Source organism: Phacochoerus africanus, chromosome 4 (assembly GCF_016906955.1).
Source record: "Phacochoerus africanus isolate WHEZ1 chromosome 4, ROS_Pafr_v1, whole genome shotgun sequence".
Classification (NCBI taxonomy): Eukaryota; Metazoa; Chordata; class Mammalia; order Artiodactyla; family Suidae; genus Phacochoerus; species Phacochoerus africanus.
The window spans coordinates 30,783,738-30,800,578 of NC_062547.1; the positions used below are offsets into that span (position 1 = coordinate 30,783,738).

At 33.8% G+C, this 16,841-nt stretch overlaps 2 protein-coding genes across 5 annotated transcripts in view; one reads left to right on the plus strand and one right to left on the minus strand.

The window, feature by feature from the left end:
* IMMP1L (inner mitochondrial membrane peptidase subunit 1) overlaps nt 1–8,320 on the plus strand; it is a 76,234-nt gene extending 67,914 nt beyond the window's left edge. For all 3 annotated transcript variants that reach the window (XM_047776083.1, XM_047776084.1, XM_047776085.1), the window contains 2 exons: nt 7,211–7,321; nt 8,157–8,320. In XM_047776083.1, coding sequence (XP_047632039.1) covers nt 7,211–7,321; nt 8,157–8,225 — 180 coding nt within the window. In that variant the 3' untranslated portion in view covers nt 8,226–8,320. The remainder of the gene's footprint in view (nt 1–7,210; nt 7,322–8,156) is intronic.
* The window catches only part of DNAJC24 (DnaJ heat shock protein family (Hsp40) member C24), a 61,480-nt gene continuing 52,740 nt past the window's right edge, over nt 8,102–16,841 (minus strand). For both annotated transcript variants that reach the window (XM_047776087.1, XM_047776088.1), the window contains exons 4-5: nt 13,195–13,263; nt 8,102–9,566 (exon numbers count right to left, since the gene is read on the minus strand). In XM_047776087.1, the coding sequence (XP_047632043.1) occupies nt 9,436–9,566; nt 13,195–13,263 (200 nt within the window). In that variant the 3' untranslated portion in view covers nt 8,102–9,435. The remainder of the gene's footprint in view (nt 9,567–13,194; nt 13,264–16,841) is intronic.

Here is a 16,841-nt window from a genome sequence, read left to right on the forward strand (position 1 = left end):
CCTTGAGTTTTCTTTCAAAGATACTCATAACGGACATTTGAGACAGTCCCATATTTCAAAATTAAAGATTAAAGATTTTTCTCAGTCTTGTGTTCTTAAAAGCCTTTTTACTTGATTGACTCGGGATTTAATGATTCACTTTTTGACATATTTTTATTTTTGGTTTTGTTGGTGCATATAGGAAGGGTAAACCCCAGCATTTACTGATGGGGTTTCTACTTTAGTTGTTGCATGAGTCAAGCAAATACTGGGTTTTATGAAATTCTTTTAGATCATAATTAATAAATTCTCATTTTGCATATATTCTCTCCAGTAGTCTGTATGTACAGCATCTTACTGTGGCTACATTTTGGTTATATAAGTCGTGATTAAAAACAATGTGCATTAACCACATAATGTTTCTGTAGTTTGACCTGTTCCTGCTTATATAGAAGATAGTAACATAAAAAGCAATTACTTGGGTATTGTTAGACTAAAATGTTATGAATGTACATTCATCAGATGGACTTTTTCCTGGGCAAGAAATTATGCATTCTATATTTCACATTCATCATTCTTTGAACTACAAAATCTTTAAAATATGTGTGGAAAAATGAAATACTTTCATAGTTTTGATATACCTCTTCCATTTGCTTTTGCCAAAATAAAAGAGAAAAAAAATCTCTTTATCTGATTGCTCTCATAAGATGTTTGTGCCTCTCCTTTTCCTACATAATTCAGGAAAAGGAAAAAAAGGACTCCAGAAACTTTGCCCTTCTCCTTATTACCTTTATGAAGTTTTTTTTTTTTTAAATAATTAATGTTTCCTTTACATTCATGGTCATTTTAAAAGAACTATTAAAGATGCTTGAGCAATAATAGAGCCAGTGCACACCCTGCCTTTGCTGGTTGTAAATTTAAAAATATCTGCCAAACAAAAGAGTAGTTAATTAAAAAACCAATCTGTTATTAGGATTTTCTGTTTTTTGAAACATTTGAAAGGTCAAACATACAAATACCTTCTTCCTGGGTCAGAACTTTTTCTTAATTAGACAGTCTGCTTAATCAAATAATAAATTAGTTGATTACAGTACAGTAAATATGTTATTTGATATTGTGGACTCTTTCATCAGATTTCACTTGAATCAAGCAAGGTAACACCTGTGGGTTGGTTCACAAAAGCTGCTTTTGTTAAATGGACACCCGCAGGCCATGAGGCAATTGCATATGTTGCTTGTACTATAAAGGAGGCACTTAACTAGACTTCAGTAAGTATGGCTGAGAACTGGAGGCTTGATTCTTTTATCTGGCCCTGAAATTAGGTTTTTATCATAGCTCAGGAAGTAACCTCTGACGTAGAAAAGAAAACCAAGAATGATTTAAAGACTCAATGCTTTAAAATTTAGCCCTAAAGCTAGCTAGCTATATTTGAGACCCTGAGAAAATTCAGGTTTGAGCAAAAGAAAAAATTTCTAGGTGGCATTTATCATAAACATGTTCATATATCATTATTCAGTCTCAGGCATTCATTCAGGTTGGCATGGCATATTTTGAGAAGTACAAAGTGAAAGTAATCTATTTTTAAAAGTTTTGGTTATGAGAAGTAATGAACAAAGACATGGCATAGTGATTTCCATTTTTGGCCATTTGCAAAACATTTACTATAAATGTGTTTGAGTCATTTTCAACTTAATTATAAAATTATAACAGCTTTAAAAAAATACATTTTAAAAGTGTTCTTTAATATGTTTTATCTGTTAATATTTCATTATAATAATACTGCTATAGAATTATATAGAATTTCTTTCCTCTTAACCTGATTTGAATTTTGAATTTAGTGATAACTAGTAAGTTAATCCAACAGAGAATAACTGTATTTTGAATTAGAAAGGAAATTTTTGTTCTGTTCCTTGCCTCACTTCATACCAGAAAGGACAGGTTCTGTGTTTTGGCACATACCAAAAATGTCTTGTACTCTATGTTTGTTTAAATAAATGAGTTCTTAGCTAGACTAATATTTTAGTTACCCAGAGGTCTGGTGACAATACTGCTAATTGTAGTCATTTACTTGAATTACACAAAGAGGCAGAGCCTGCTATATGAATTGGAAGTTAGGGCCCTCCCTTTCCCCACTACCAAAGACAATTCTTTTTTAAAAAAGTTCAATAAAGCCCTTCCTAATCTGCATCATGGTAGACAGTGCTCCCTTTTTAAAAAGCAGAAGTATTACTGAAAGGGCTAAGGCATATTAAGACACATGTGTGCAAATATATATTTTTAAAAATTACTTAACTAATACATACTGGTCACAAAATGTAAATTTTGAAATACATAAATTGTTTTTTAAAGAAATATTTATATCTAAATACACCCTGTAAGTTATTTTTTTCACTGACTCTATGTTCATGTAAATCTTTTAGCCTTTTTTTTCTTAATAACCAGCTGTCTGCTATTATGTAAGTAAACTATTTTATTTAACCTCTGCCTACTGAGGAATATTTACACTGTTGCCAATTTTGAGATACAAGTAATACCATAGTGAACTTCCTTGCATGTACATAATTGCATGCTGAGTTTGGCAAATCTTTTCTAGATTTTGATAGAGAAAGGGAAAAACAAAACACACAGGTGATGCACTGAAGGGGAGGTAGAGGTGCCAAAGGCACACTTCTATTTACATCAAAAAATTTAGTTCTCACTAAAAGGAGTCTCTTCATACTATTATGAGGTATGCTAAAACAAACAAACAAGCAAAAACCCAAGACTTGTATAAACTAGATAATTTGAACATTAGGCAATTATGGAATAACTGGTACTGAACTTGCCCTCCTGCCATAAAGAACTAGAAAACTGGACAAAATATGTTAAACAGTTGTTTTCAGACAATGCACAGCAGGCAGTACAAGACAGATCCCGAAGAGAGGGGAAACAAGGCAGGTCTTATACTTTCCCCAGCTTCTGCCTTAAGGCAGTTTTCAGAAGGCACAGGAGAGAAAATTCAAAGCACAGTGTCTTGCTGAGTTGAAGAGACAGAGATTAGAGCAGAAGTAAATTTAAGTGGTTGGAATTTATGCATCAAACCACCGGGAAGAAAAGAGCTACAGAATAATCTCTAGAGATCTACATAGGTTTTGGGGGCTGAATAACAAATTGTGCCTGCTTAAGGTGAAACTTAGAGACTGAGTAAAAAATACCTATTGGGGAACAGCTAAGCAATTCCCAGAGCTCACATGGGGCTGAGAGCCATTTGAGTTCTGACCAGCCACAGTGAAGATATCTCATTGAATATCCATAGCATTCAGTAGAGACCCTGGAATATCATGCCTTAGGAGTGGGCTAGAATAACCCTTACAGAGTACAGCATAAAAGAGTACACTCGACTTAACATGCTTAAAGAAGAAACAAGGCTTGAAAAGCATTAACTGATCCATAGCATAAGTTGATTCTCTAACTGCCTCCCAAAAAAGACCTCAATATTCAACACTCTTTAAAAAAAAAAAAAAAAATCCACACAACAGATGACTGTTCAACTCTATCACAAAGTATTAGATATGTAAATTAGGAAAATGTAACCCATAACCAGAGGAAAAATCAGTTAAATAGATCCAGAAGTGACAGAGATATTGGAGTTAACAGATATGTGCTCTAAAAACCAGTATTTTCATGGATCTAGAGGGTGAATACAATGAAGGAAGAAATGGTAACTATAAAAAAGAATCAAGTGAAATTTCGAGAGCATAAAAATATACGGTCTTTACAGCAGATTAGAAACCACAAAAAAAGATCCCAGACTGGCAAGAAATATCTGCAATACCTGTCAAAGGACTTGTACTTGGGGTATTATAAAGGGTCTTAAAATGAATGAGAAAAATCCATTTTAAAAATAGGCAAAAGAATAGATATTTTACAAAAGATCCAAAAATAGGTGCAGGGAAAAAAATGCTTATCATAAAAATGCAAATGGAAACCATAATGTGATACTGATAGCATACTGAAACGGCAAAGTTTTTTTAAACTGAAAATACTAAGGTTGTGGTGTGACAGGAACACTCATATGTAGCTACTGGGAATGTAAAACCCTCTAATTACTTTGGAAAAGGTAAGGTTAAACATACACTATCACCCAAAAATTCTACCCCTATGTGTTTACTGAAAAGAAATAGACTTATACATGCATGTTCACAGTTCTTTATTTGTAATAGTCCCAAATTGCAAACAACTCAGATATCTATCAACAGGTTCATGGATAGACACTGATTTACAATGGAATGCTACTCAGCAGTTAAAAGGAATGAATGACTGATACATACAGCATGGATTAATCATTTATAAACTGCTGAACAAAAGTCAGACACAAAATAGTGTGTGCTGTGCTGTCTCATTTATATAAAATTTAAGTAAAACTAGTCTTTAGTAAGAAAACATTGATCACTAGTTGCCTGGGACCAGATATAGGGTGGGAGGTTGACTAGACAAGGAAGGATCTTTTTGATAGAAATGTTCTATATTTGGTTGTAGTTGGTGGTTACATAGGAGTGCACGTTTTCAAAACTTCTTGTCAAAACTGAAAACAACTACATTTTACTATAAAGTACACCTCCATAAAATAGATTTTAAAGTGTATACCCTTACCCCATATCATAATTATGTATTCCAAAAGTGGAGTTAATTTCAAACAATTTTTTTTGAAAAAATTATGGGAAAACTGGGAAACTGAGTAATTGATAGTTAGCTCAATAGAGGTAAGTGCTTGGATTTTAAAAGACCCACATGGAGTTCCCATCATGGCTCAGTGGCAACAAATCTGACTAGTATCCATGAGGACGCAGGTTTGATCCCTGGCCTCACTCAGTGGGTTAAAGATTTGGCGTTGCTGTGAGCTGTGGTGTAGGGTGCAGATGTGGCTGGATCCCACGTTGCTCTGGCTGTGGTGTAGGCCAGTGGCTATGGCTCCAATTCGGCCCCTAGCTTGGGAACCTCCATATGCTACAGGTATAGCCCTAAAAAGACCCACACTTAGGGGTTTTCAGTTTATAAAGAAGCTCTTTTTAGTTTAAAGGTACCACCAGTGATGAGGTTTTCCCTTGATTTGTATACTCTGTATCAGTGTAGAGGTTATTATCCCTTTACTGTGAATGGATGCATGGGTATTAGCATGTATGGGCTTCAGATAAATAGGAGGTAGCATGTTCCATATTTGAACCTACTTCTATAAGATTCCAATAACAGCATTTTACAGGTTGTTCTAAGGGTCAAATGAGTTTGTTTTAATTAAATAAACCAGCAAACCATGTATACATAACTAGTTTGCACTATTACTCCCCTCTTTTGTTCCACCCCTTGCAGTTGAGGATGAGGTTTGGACAGCCTGGGTCACACTCCTCCAAAGGCTTCTGGTGATATATTTGGGGACTCTTAGCAGATCTCTTTCTGTACTTGTTAACTGTATTATACCACAGGTAATACTTCATAACTTTATTTACTAAATTTGGAAGAAATTTAGGTGATTGTGCTTTACAAGATCTTCTACTTACTAATATTAACCACCAACAAATATTTGAGTTCCAACTTTGGTGTAGGTGCTTTAAAGAATTAAGATCATGACATGATTATTGTCTTACTGGCTTTTTCTGTTCTAAAATAATAAACACACAAAAAACTCAGGATGCAATGTAATGTTATGATCCAGGGCCCCACGTAAGACACTTTATAGGGTAAGTGTACTGAATCAATGGGATGGGCAGAATAAGATCTTTCTGTGTTTCTTGATTTTTTTTTTCTTCTTTTGCCTTTACTGGTGTCCCTAACTTTATGACTGAATTTACTATTCAGATAGATAGATAGATAGATAGATTGATTAGATAAAATTTGGGGTCAGTGAAAAACATCCATCCAAATTTTATGGATACACGTTATGCTTTTGTCCAGATCCACAGAATGTACAACACCAAGAGTGAACTCTAAGGTAAACTTCGGACTTTGGGTGATTGATGTCAATGTAGGTTCACCAGGTGTAACAGATTCGCCACTCCAGTGGGGGATGTCAGTAACAGGGGCGGCTGTGCATGTGTCAGGGAAGGAGCTATGGGGGAATCTCTGTACCTTCCTCTCAGTTGTGTTGTGAACCCAAAACTGCTCTAAAAAATAAAGTATTTTTAAAAAATAATTTGTGACATTAAAAAAAATTAGTTATTTCTTACTAATCCTAAGGGGGATATTTCCTTCACATAAGTTTCCGAAGTAATAACCAGTCAGATGAATTGGGAAATTAATTCCTTCCCAGTAGATCATTTTGGTCTGATTAGTAGTTCAAATTTCAGAAACTGTAAAAAAAAAATATATATATATATATATATATATATATTGTAATTTAAAAATTACTCTCCAGCAGCAATCTTTAAAAGTTTATATTGAATAGATATTAATGGGTAGATGTCTCATCACAGAGGGCCTTTTTTTTGAGTAAGGTACTCTGTTCTAAATATGCTCAAGATTGTTACTGAGTAAAAATTTAAACTTATGTGATTTACCAGTTAATAATACACAAGACATACAGAAGATGGGATCTTTTCATTTACTAGAAGGTCACCATCATTAATTTTGCAACTGATGATTTTATAATAGGTCCTTCTAGTTCCTGATGGTCATTATTGAAGTATAATGCATTGAAGATATGGCCTGTACAAAGGCAGAACAAGGATCTTAATTAGAATTCTGACAAGCCCACTCCAATAAAATGATGAGATTATTTGTAATTGATGTCACAATCAATTACCATTTAGTTCATCATGAGCATTCTAATAGGTCTGGCCTGGGTATTGGCCCCAGGATGTTGCTGAGTGAGTTGCTGCCCTGCTTATGCTGTTATTGAGACGGGAGGGCACATTTTCAGTCAGCATCCTAATGACCTCTTTTGAAGTCTATTAAATTAATGACCCTGTCACATTGTTTTGATCTCTTATAACCTCAGTTTGGGGTTTGTGTAACAAATTAATGTTTGGGAACCCTGTGGCAAAAAAGATAGGTCTTAAGTTGAAACCTGAATACCACTTACTAATATATAGTAAGTTATTTTATTGTGTGAGAAATAACAGCAAAAATGCTGAATGGATTTTTATTTTATGAAAGAGAACTTTATGACATTTCTCCCTACCTCCGTAAGACATGATTTTTATTTATAGTTTCCAGATTGGTTTCTTTCTTTTTTAAAGAGGCTGATTTCTAATTGTAGGTGCCAACAGGTCACGTTTGGTTAGAAGGTGATAATCTACAGAATTCTACAGATTCCAGGTACTATGGACCTGTTCCATATGGACTAATAAGAGGACGTATCTTCTTTAAGGTACTACTGTTTTCTGTTTAAAATGTAGCTGTCATCTCTGAGCTAGAGGGAAAAACACACACAGTTTCTTTCAGAATGAACTTTGAAATCTTAAGGCTGTCAATGGATTGTTGCAATGACTACATTTTATGAACACATTGGCCTTCACAGCTATAAACATTACCTCTTCCTCCATTGTGACAAGTAATTGAGAATAATTTTTTTGTTTGAAAAGTAAAGTTTCCACTGCCTTAGTTGTAGTATAAGAAGCTTTTTTTTGAGTCTCCAAAAAGTTTCTCTCATTGCAACTTTTCCAACCTTATTCATACTCAGGGCATATATCAATATGCATTTGCAGAAGGGCAGCCTAGAGTCCAACCAGCTGTAATGCAGGGATATCCCAGGTAAGTACAGGGAGTAATGCACTTGTCATAGTTGTAGTAAATCTGTGAGTCATAGTAAGGATTATTTTTTCATTTGCTTTTTCTTCTCATCACAAACATAGGAGAAAAACAGACCTGAATACGTGGTGCTGCTGGATAATTTATGGGATTTTTTACAGTTAAGCAGATTACAGCTAATTTTATTTGAGGCACACACATATTATTCATGTACTATACACATGTTATTTCTTGTATAAATGTTTCACAGTTAAGTTAATTTTGAAAAACTTTTTTTTCCAGCTCAAGAGAAGAAGTTTACTTTTTAAAGTCTTATTTTGATGTAGAAATTTATTCTGACTGAAGAACGAGGAGAAAGTGTTAAATTATATGGCAGAGAGAATGAAAAAAGGGACTATGATAATGCTTTAAAATCACCTTTATTAATTGTCTTCAATCACATTTTGATTTTACAGATTTGGCCTCTGAGTGATTTTGGATTTCTGCGTGACAGCCCTAATAGCTACAGATTTTCTGATGATTAGCAAGCATTTATTCTTTTGATTTGATTATTGTCTTCTAAGTGAATTTATTATTGTTACTGAAACCATGTACTTACTAATAAACTATTTGCTATTCAGTTATAGTTATTTTTAATTGTTAAATATAAAGAGTAAACAACACATACTCTGTAAGGTATATTATTCAAGATACATGGATAAAAATTATTCTAAAATAAGTTATCTAAATTTTATGATATAGAAATATTTTTAGGGGTAAAATTGGAACAACCTCACTTTAAAATTTGTGCTTTTACAGGCATAATGAAAGTAATTTACTACTCTTGAATATGCTTCATACTGTAGCTACATTTACAAGGCAGAGTAGTAACTAGTCATGAAAGTCTAAACCAACAAAATAAATACCAAGAATTTGACCTAATAAAAATCTGCTAAGTCACATGCTTGGCTCATTCATTTGAAATAGGGAAGAAAGTTTCAGTGATTCCATAAAAGATTCCTTAAAATTTTTTAAATGAGTTCTGACTTATACTGTACAAAAGAATATTAAATTTATAGAAAAATAAAATCTTTACAGTCTACTATAATCAATAACAATACATTATAAAGGTCCACTTCACCATACAGCAATGCAATGGCACGTTTTCTGACCCCAAGACTATCCTTCTTGGCAGTTACCATTTTGTGGCCTTTATTTTTTGAAATAACCTCATGAATATTCATATCGAGACTTCATCATGGCAGAGGTAGGCTCACATGTTATTCACAAAGACTAACTTAATTCTGATGACCTGAGAATTTGAGATAGTTGTACAAAAGGCCTGTAATTCTAACAGCTAGAGATATCATGTTACTTCAGAAACTTAGCAACTATAAAGGAGTGTGATGATACTATGACCCATCAAAAGAAGAGACATGCTTATATGAAGAAAGAAAAACCCTTACTTTGGAGAAAATGAACCAGTAATAAAGTTCCCAGATGGGAATTAACTAAATAAAATTTTTGATCTACAAATAAAAATTTTAAATACATATATAAATAATGAAATTAATTTTCTATTAATCTGGGTGGCCTTCGCTTGACAATATTCTATTTTCTCTGCAAATAATAGAGCTGACAAAAAAAGGATCCTACTTTTTATCAGCTTTATACATTTGCTTGAATGGACCAAGCTGGAGTGGACTCTCCTCCATGTGTCTGAATATACTAAAGGATTCTACCTACTGACCAATTTCAGTGATAATGAAGGAGTTCTATGATTAGTGAACATGTGTCACAAGAAATCAGTGTGACTTCTTTTGCTTCATCCTTGGAAACACTGTATTTCCCACCACATCGGCAACTTAGAGAAAAGGAGTGATCACCTGCAAAAAAAACAAACATTTCGAATGTTTACAGGTAATTACTTAGTTAACACTTAAAAAAAAAAAAAAAAAAAACCCTGCAAAATAAAAGAAGCTCAGTCAATATAAAATATATTTAAATTAAAACTTGAAAAAAATTCTTGTATGGGGCAGTATTTCTAAAAATCTTTACTTATAGAGGTGATGGATTGAAGTTATGAAACAACAGGCCGAAGAGAACAGATACGCAGAAGCAACCAATGAAATCTATTTGAAGTCTCCTGTCTTCTTAAGATTCATATAAACTTCACATTCTTCTGAATAGTGTGTTTATCTAAAGTATTACTGTGAAGGAAAAACAAAAATAGCCCTAACCTATCTCACTGTAAGGAGAATGCTTTGCCTGCAGTATATCCTTTTAGAAAACACTGCTCACTTGACTGTTTATCAAGTTCAACATCTGAATACTGTCTGTTCTGGTATTACATTATTTCATGAATCCTGACCCAAATACATAAACACACACTATGGTGTTCTTTCTGTGAGGGCTGTGTGTGTGTAACTGTTCACTTGTTTGTTACTTACAAATGATTTAGGAACCAAAAGGACAATCACTGAAGTAAGATGCCCAAAGGAGATAATGTGATGCAACATTTCACCTATTAGTGGTGGAAGTTTTCTAAGTGTCATCTTCCTGGATAGTTGAAATGCTTGTCTTTTAGCTGAAAGAATCTGATCCATTGGTCATTCCATGTTACTGTTACCAAAAAGTAGCAAAAATAATTACTAATTACATTATTTTACTGCTGTCATTTAAAAAAAGTTAAGTGAAATGTCTCAAAAGACATGATTTCTCACAATCAAATATCTTCACTCAATTCTCAAACTTCCCACTTTTTAACACTTAGATTTCATCATATGCCATGAAAAAAGAAAAAGACAGAAAAAATTCAGTTGTCTTGTATTTGCCTCTAATCAAGTTTGGTCTTTGAAAAATTAGTAATTAAATAAGCCAACTTTACATGTTTATAAGTAAGAAAAACACCAATTCATTCAATCCAATCCTGCTTTTCATCTTTTACCACAATATCTTTTTTCTCTATAAAGAAAAATAATTTAATCTTGAATTTTAAAAAGCTAAAATCTTCCTCATCTGAGCCAACATATCTGTGTGGTAGAGCATGCTTTCAAAAGAGAATTGTTTTATTATTAAATTGTCTAAGAATGTACATATTCTAACCATTGGTTTTCTTAAGCCAAATCTCCCTCTTGTTTTTTTGCCACTTCAGTGAACACTGAGAAACAATGTGAGGTGACATGTGCCTGGTAAATGATGCAGAGGCCACCATGGGCTACTGTGGAGTTTTGTCATAGACGATTCCAAATGTTAATGCTGACTAAAAATTCACATCTTGTTAAATTTCTTCTTATATTATTCTGCTATCACTTAGCAAAGTGGTATCTTCACAGAAATCATCATTTCAAAAATAGTGAATGAAGACAAAACAACCAAGTTGTATAACAGACTAACTGTAAGGGGTAAGAAAGGCTAATAATAACTTCAATCTCTCAATAGTTTTTCAGAGATGCCTTTTACACATGATAAAAGGCATAATTTCCTCCTGTTCTCATATCAAGAAGTTGCTAATTTGCTATATTTATCATATAGGATTTTATCCACTTTTCTCTCGTTCGGAATCTTCATCTTCCAAAAACAACTGTGAAGGAATCAGCAAATGATGTTTTTTTTTTCATTTGTCCAGTTGGTCACATTTTTTATTTAATTTCATCTGCCAAGGCTGCTTGTTGCAATTGCTAAGAACAATTAAAAACTGCAAATTCAAATGCAAAACTTACATGACCAGTTTTTAAATACTTCTGCAAAAATAATGGCTTCATGAAGCTCTTGCTCAGCATTTTTTCTTAGAAGGATAAGGACTATTTCCATCTTTACAATTTAAAAAACCATTAAGTGAGTATCTAAGGACATCCTGTACTTTTAAGATTAACTGTAGGTGCTTATAATTAATTCACTGGCTATAGTTGGGATGCTTGTTTATCTTCTTCACTGTCAAGTTTACTTTAGGGAGTCCCGAGGACAATAACATTTATGATATTCCTGATGATTTTATGCTGTATATTTCCTTCAATATCTTGGCATTTTCACTTGTATCAAAAAGCCCATATACTTGCTGACTGAACAGATGCTTGAACCACTAAATCCACAGTCTTAATTAAAAATAAAATCTGAAACTAATAATTATAAATATTTTACTGAAGAAAAAATTATAAAAATCAGTTTTCCCTGTTTTCATATCAAGAATTATTAGTAGACAAAATACACTGGTTGTATCAACTACAATAGGAAGAACTAATTTGTCTTATAAGAGATAAAATATAAATACACAAACATATACTGAGTGGTAAGCTGGCAATACTGTATTTTCAAAAAATATTCAACTGGACAGGTTTCTAATACATGACGTATTCTAATCTAGCCCCTTCACAAACAAGCAGAGTAACCAATGTCACTACTGTATTTTATTTTCATAGCAGCAGACCTTCCTGTTTATTCTGAGGAAACTATCGTCAACCCCGGGAGCCCCAGTTACACAAAAACCTCAAGTTTTCCAATCATTCACTGCAAATAAGAATTTCCACTCTAGGGTTTTTGTTTCATAGTGCAGAAGTAGGAGCAGAAACAAAAACAGGATTCTCCTTCTAAGTCAAAACAGCTTGTGACCCAGCTTCCTAAGAAGAGCACCAAGTTAAGAATTTCCAATTAAAAATTATTCCAGTAAACTTGGTTTCAGAAAGGACAGGCTGTTTATCTTCTACTTATGCATTCTTATTAATTTTTACAAACCTCTGGGGAATTTGTACCCCAGGCTGAATAACAGTTAAAGGATTAAGAGTATATAAAAATTCTAGAAAATACTAAGATTTCTTCATTTGCCCAGAGAAACACGTTGTGGTTTTCATGGCTTCTGCTTAGAAAAAGTAACTTAATAAAATCTAACCAAAGCAATTCATAGAACTAATCAGAAGAATGGAGAAATCAAGTTAGATTTGAGTTTTAAAATTCTACTAATGGGAAAGGAGACAACATAACTTCACAGTTGGTAAAAGGGAGTGACGGATTTTTCTTTTCCATCTAAGAAACAGAAAATGGGGTAAAAATCAAGCTCTGAGTACACGAGTATAACGTGTAACATTAAAAGCCCTGCTCTGACAACTTATGATTCCATATAAAGAGGCAAAAATAAATAAAAATCCTAATAGGAATAAATCTCAAGTGTCAACAGAGGAAGGATGGAAAAAATTATCTTTGACTTTATTTTCCCTGTTACACAGATGGAGAATAAACCAAAAATTAAAGTAGCTTAAAAAAGAAAAGCTTATGAAAGCCTAAATACCTAACATCTAATTAGAACAGAAAAATAACTGGAAATGAGTCACATAGGGGGACATTAATAATTGAAATGTAGAATGAAACAACAATACTCCAAACAAAAATACCCACATATACATAGGAAGCCAAGTTCTTATTTCTTTTTAAGATTTCCAAACATCTTATGAGGGTTTTCTCTCTTAGAGAAAGTCCTAATATTTTTCCTCACTGTTATCAAGAGAAGAAAATAATTTCAACCTTCATTCCAAGACATTTCTTCAAGATATACTCGAGCATCGACTGGTCCCATATTTCTTAGATCATCTTCTGTAAAATACAGAATGAGACATTTAATTTTGATAGTTAAACCATAATCATGAAGAATGCTAAGAAGGCAACTACTTAGCCTGGTCACTACAATTCTAATTATTTTAAAACTTAGCTTACTACTTTTGACAGTGGTTTTAAAGCTAACTGACTTCAGCTGACTAAAAAAAATCCAGAATATCTTATAAAAAGTCAAAATCTATACCATTTTTTCACAAATATGCAACAAGCAAAATCATGAAGTTGATTTGATGATTCCTTCTAACCAACTAGTAGAGGGCAATTTTTCATCAGATAAACTATATCTCTAACTAAGAAAGACATTGTGGAGTCAGGTAAAAATAACCACTTGAACCTTAGTTATAATATTTTACTAGCTTTCTAACCTTATATCAAGTTATGTCTTAACTATTTCAGAAGGGTCACTAAGGGACTGAATTATGTCCCTCCCTCCAAAGTAGTATGTTGAAGCCCTACGCCACAATATGACTGTATATGGAGACAAGGCTTTTAGGAGGTAATTAAGGTTAAAGGAGGTCATAAGAGTGGGGTCCTAGTCCGACAGAACTGATGGACTTCAGAGGGAGGGGACCCTGTCCACTCACAAACACAGCTAGAAAGTGGCTTTCTGCAGTCCACCAAGAGAACTGACCAAGAACCATATCAACTGGCACCTTGATCTTGAACTTTTCAGCCTCCAAAACTGTGAGAAATAAAATTTGAAACTACCCAGTCTATGGAATTTTATTATGGCAGATAGAGAAGACTAATACAAAGGTGTTTTTCCAAATGAGATCAAGCTAAAGGTGCTTTCAAGAATAAAGCTCTAACCAAATATAAAGGATTGTTAGATATCTGATTTTTAGCTGCTCATAAGAGAGTAAGAGATAACTTACCAAAGAATTATTTTAAAATATTCCAATAACAACACAAATGTACTGTGTTGCTATTCCATTACTGTTTCCTGGGCCAAAGTTTTTCCTTTAGAAAAAGGAAGGTCCAAAGAAACCTGGAATTCTACCTAAATTTAGTACGAATACGGTCTAGGTAGTATAAGCATGCACTTGTGCTTAAAACGGGTGCACTTTAGGACAACGAAAGCAAAACCGGATGAAAAGTACCTGTCTTTGTTTTTAAAGGCATGCTATATTCCTCCTGCATGCTTCTATTTTTCTTCTAGGAGTCAGTGCTTAAAAAAAAAAACTACTAAAATCCACCCCCAATCCCAATGAAATTTTCTTGAGCTGTCTCACTAGTCTCTTGTTCACTAGCTGAGAACACTTCTCTTTGTTCTGTTGTATGAATGCCTGCAATTTAATTATATTTAATAACTGCCTGTTAAAAATTTATTGGTGAGTTACACAATTTTAAAACAGATGAAAAGATTCTAAAATATTTTGAACTCGCCATGGTTTTCTATTAAAGTATATCAAATATTACATCACTTCATATTTATTGCATACCAACAGTCTATTAAAGTGTCCTAAAATCCAAAAATACTTTTTGCCCCAGTAGTCAAGAGTGGTTTTTCCATCTGTGTGCCAACTGAATAGCCTATGCAAAGTGTATCAGTATGTTAAGTTGCCTATGTTCCAGAGTGTCTTACGGATATCTTAAGTAATTCTGAAATCAATTAACGCAAATAAGACAAGGCAGGGGTAAATGACAAGATGAGTAAACCTTCTTAATCTAACCTATCTTGGACACCTGCAATGCATTACTTGCACAAAAAGACAACCCATTCATAAATATCCATTATGCCATTTTTATTTTAAGATAATTAATGAGAAATAACTGGCAAGTATAACTGTCAAGCAAATCAGTTTTGTATTGTTCTGCTTCTCTACTAGGATGATACTATTATTCTCACCTAGTTACTATTTCATGTGGATCCCTTTCTATTATTCCTCTTACTCAAAAAAGTGGCTTTTACATTATTTTTATTTTTTTTTTCTTTTTCTGTACAGGAAAAAACTTTAGAGTAGCTAACTGTTTCTCAGTTGGAAGATCAGCTTAGACCTTATCTCATGGCAAAAGTGAAAGAAAATAGAACACAAAAGTGGTTAGTACTTTGCCCAAGGTTAGAGTTAAAAGGCATATATTAAAATATTCTCCTGTTCTATGACTATCAAAACATCTATATATTGACCTGATTATTCAACACTATGTGCACATGTCCAAGTTTTGCAGGGATTCTGGTTTTTAAAGTCAGTATCTGATACAAAAGAGAACACAGGCTTCCCTTGCTATACAAAAATAGCATTCCTATGAAACCTTTTGTCAACCAAAATGGGTAAAGAAGCAATCACCTCAAGACACATCTTGCTAACCTGCACAAAATAAATCAGGATAAAGCACGCGTGCTCAGAGACACAGTTCAAAGCTATGGTGGCTTGATGCTGAATGTCATTCCTGGGGATAGAGGTTAGCAGTGCCACTCTTGCTACTTGGGGCTCTGGGTACACACTGACTCTATAATGGGCCTGCTGTAAAGCAAATGCGGAACCCTATTTTTGCTTTTCACCTTTTTTCATAAAAGTGAATATCCTCTTAGGATTTCTTATGCTTAAGCGAAAGCAGGTACTAATAATGCACATCTTCCAGGCGAGCAAAGTGGCATAAAGTGGATTTTGTAAAGCAGAGGATACCTATATACCATATGACTCCATTATATGAAATGTAGCAAGCAAAGCTATCCTGTATGTTGGGTGTGGGGGAACGAGTAATGACTGAAGGAGAAATGAGAGGCCTTCTGTGGTACTGGTTGGTGAGATGGATGTGTTCACTGTGAAAATCCATCAAGCTGTACACTGGAGCGCTTCTTTTATGTATGATATACTTCACTGAAAAGTTCTAAGTAGTGTGTTGAAACTCTAATGGCTATATTTTTAAATAGAAATAAGTAAAGGAAAGTTAAGGAAAGAAGTGAAGAGCTTCATAAGAAAGTATGTATTCTTTGAAAGGACTGTAATCTAACAACTTGTGAAAAAGGCTGGGGGTGATTAAGTCAGAGGAAAATTGGATCCCTGGAGAACTGTCTAATGAGCAGAGGGGGTACACACAAGGAAAAGGTGAATCTAAATGCGGGGGCGGTGGGGGAGGGAGGAGACCATGATCTTTTGTTGAGAGGCAGGTGTCCAGGGAATGGGGCAACAGCAACTCCCCCCCCAACTACGATTACAAAGAAGGAGCACAAACAAATCAATGTTTTTTTTCCCTCTTTAAACAATGATCTCTGCTTGTCCACCATTGTAGTTATAATTAGAAAACTTAATTCCTTCCTAGCCCTTAAAGTAACTCACAGGAACCCTGTAATTAGCTTTGATAATTGTCTACTAATCAGGCATTGCACCTGCAAAAGACATAAGTTCTTTTTGAGTTTTTCACATTATAAGTATTTTTGCTCATCACAATGCAATATTTTAATAGGTATCTGAAAATGTAAACCCCATCTCAAAGTTCTCCTTTATATGACATTACTGAAAATGTTGAGAAATCAGAAACTGACTTAGAAAGTTCTTTAATTAAAGAGATAGATCCAAATTTTAAATCTGGAATCTTAGCTACAAAATGGTTAT